This window comes from Pundamilia nyererei, unplaced genomic scaffold, assembly GCF_000239375.1.
Source record: "Pundamilia nyererei isolate P.nyererei 1_Seehausen unplaced genomic scaffold, PunNye1.0 scaffold00238, whole genome shotgun sequence".
Classification (NCBI taxonomy): Eukaryota; Metazoa; Chordata; class Actinopteri; order Cichliformes; family Cichlidae; genus Pundamilia; species Pundamilia nyererei.
This window is the reverse complement of record NW_005187639.1, coordinates 679,940-681,242: the sequence shown is the minus strand read 5'-3', so window position 1 is coordinate 681,242 and position 1,303 is coordinate 679,940. Positions and strand designations below refer to the sequence as shown.

Sequence of the window (1,303 nt, the reverse complement as noted above, 5' to 3'; positions counted from 1 at the left end):
CCCCCCCAAATAACCACACACCAGGCTGTGTTCAGTGTTTTTGTAGTGACTCCGCCCTCAACGATGGCAGTTGGCTGTCTGCAGCACAGCTGACGCCACAGCAGCAAGTCTTAAGAGGGTTAAAGATGTTCAGGTGCATTGTGGGAAGTGTAGGCTGCTCACTCTGTGATGGTTGCAGGACCAGAAGATGTTGGAGACGGCGCACAGGCTCATGTACCCGTCTGCAGAGGGAGGGGGGGCTGCTGCTGCCATGGTAACCACACATACACAAACACACACACAGTACAACCATGACTCTGCCTCCTGATCCATTGAGCTCCTCCCCCTGCAGGAGGCGGAGTCGACCTCAGGAAGACACCTGAGGAAACGAGGACGAGAAGGAGATGGCGAGGAGCAACATCCTGCCAAACGGAGCCAAGGCCCGCCCTCTTCCTCTGTGTAGTCACATGTCTCTGCTGATGAACCTGGTGTAAATAAAGTTTTCTAATAAAGATTTTTACATTTTTGCTGAGTCTCTTTCATGTGCTCGTTTGAACACGCCTACAGCGCCGCAGCTCCTCCTCCAGCCTGCGGGGGGCGCTCAGTCACAGACACTCAAGGGGCAAAGTACAAGCAGCTTTTTTTATTTTCATTTCAAAGCTCATTTCCTGTTAAAGTGCTTCAGCTGATTCAAACATTGAACTCCAACATTGATTCATCGATAGATTTATTGATTCTGTCATCGATCAGAGTCCAGGAACTCTGTGATGGCTCGAAGGCCTCTGAGGTTTTTAAAGCAGAGAAATCAAAGTGAAATTGAGCCACTCCTTCATCCTCCTCACACCCTCGACTGACTCCTCCCCCTCATGCAGATGTCACAGACGGGCTCGGCGGCGGTCTCTGAGGGCATACAGGACGCTGTGAGCTTCGTCAAATGCCTCACCGACGGCCGACTGGACTCGACTCCTCCACCGCTGCAGCTGAGGACGCTCCTTCAGGATGTCTCTGCCCCCGCCCAGAGGCTGCAAGGAGACACACTGAGCATGCTCAGAACCATACAGACACAAACAGAGGGTACGTTCAGAGTGCCCGCTCCTCTCAGGAGCGTTTCTAATTAGCTGTCAGTCCTCAGTGTACACTGGTCAGCCATTTAACTTTGTTCCTTTCTCTGTGCAGGAGGTCTGTAAAGCTCTTAAACTGTTAGATCCTAGAAAATCTCCAGGGCCAGACTTACTAGATCCTTACTTCTTGAAACTGGCAGCTGATTTTGTAGCAGAGCCTCTCACAACACTTTTCAACCTCACACTGGATACGAATAAAATTC

General features: G+C 51.0%; 1 protein-coding gene and 1 long non-coding RNA gene across 2 annotated transcripts in view; one reads left to right on the top strand and one right to left on the bottom strand.

Moving 5' to 3' along the window:
- The first annotated feature begins 19 nt into the window (after positions 1 to 19).
- Positions 20 to 506, top strand: LOC106456456 (uncharacterized). The gene is made up of 2 exons (XR_001290568.1): positions 20 to 253; positions 332 to 506. It is a non-coding gene; the product is annotated as an uncharacterized LOC106456456 (long non-coding RNA).
- A 96-nt stretch (positions 507 to 602) lies between these two features.
- The window catches only part of gstt2 (glutathione S-transferase theta 2), a 7,484-nt gene continuing 6,783 nt past the window's right edge, over positions 603 to 1,303 (bottom strand). Inside the window, exon 6 of the mRNA XM_005749186.1 lies at positions 603 to 1,001. Within this exon, the coding sequence (XP_005749243.1) occupies positions 855 to 1,001 (147 nt within the window). The 3' untranslated portion in view covers positions 603 to 854. The remainder of the gene's footprint in view (positions 1,002 to 1,303) is intronic.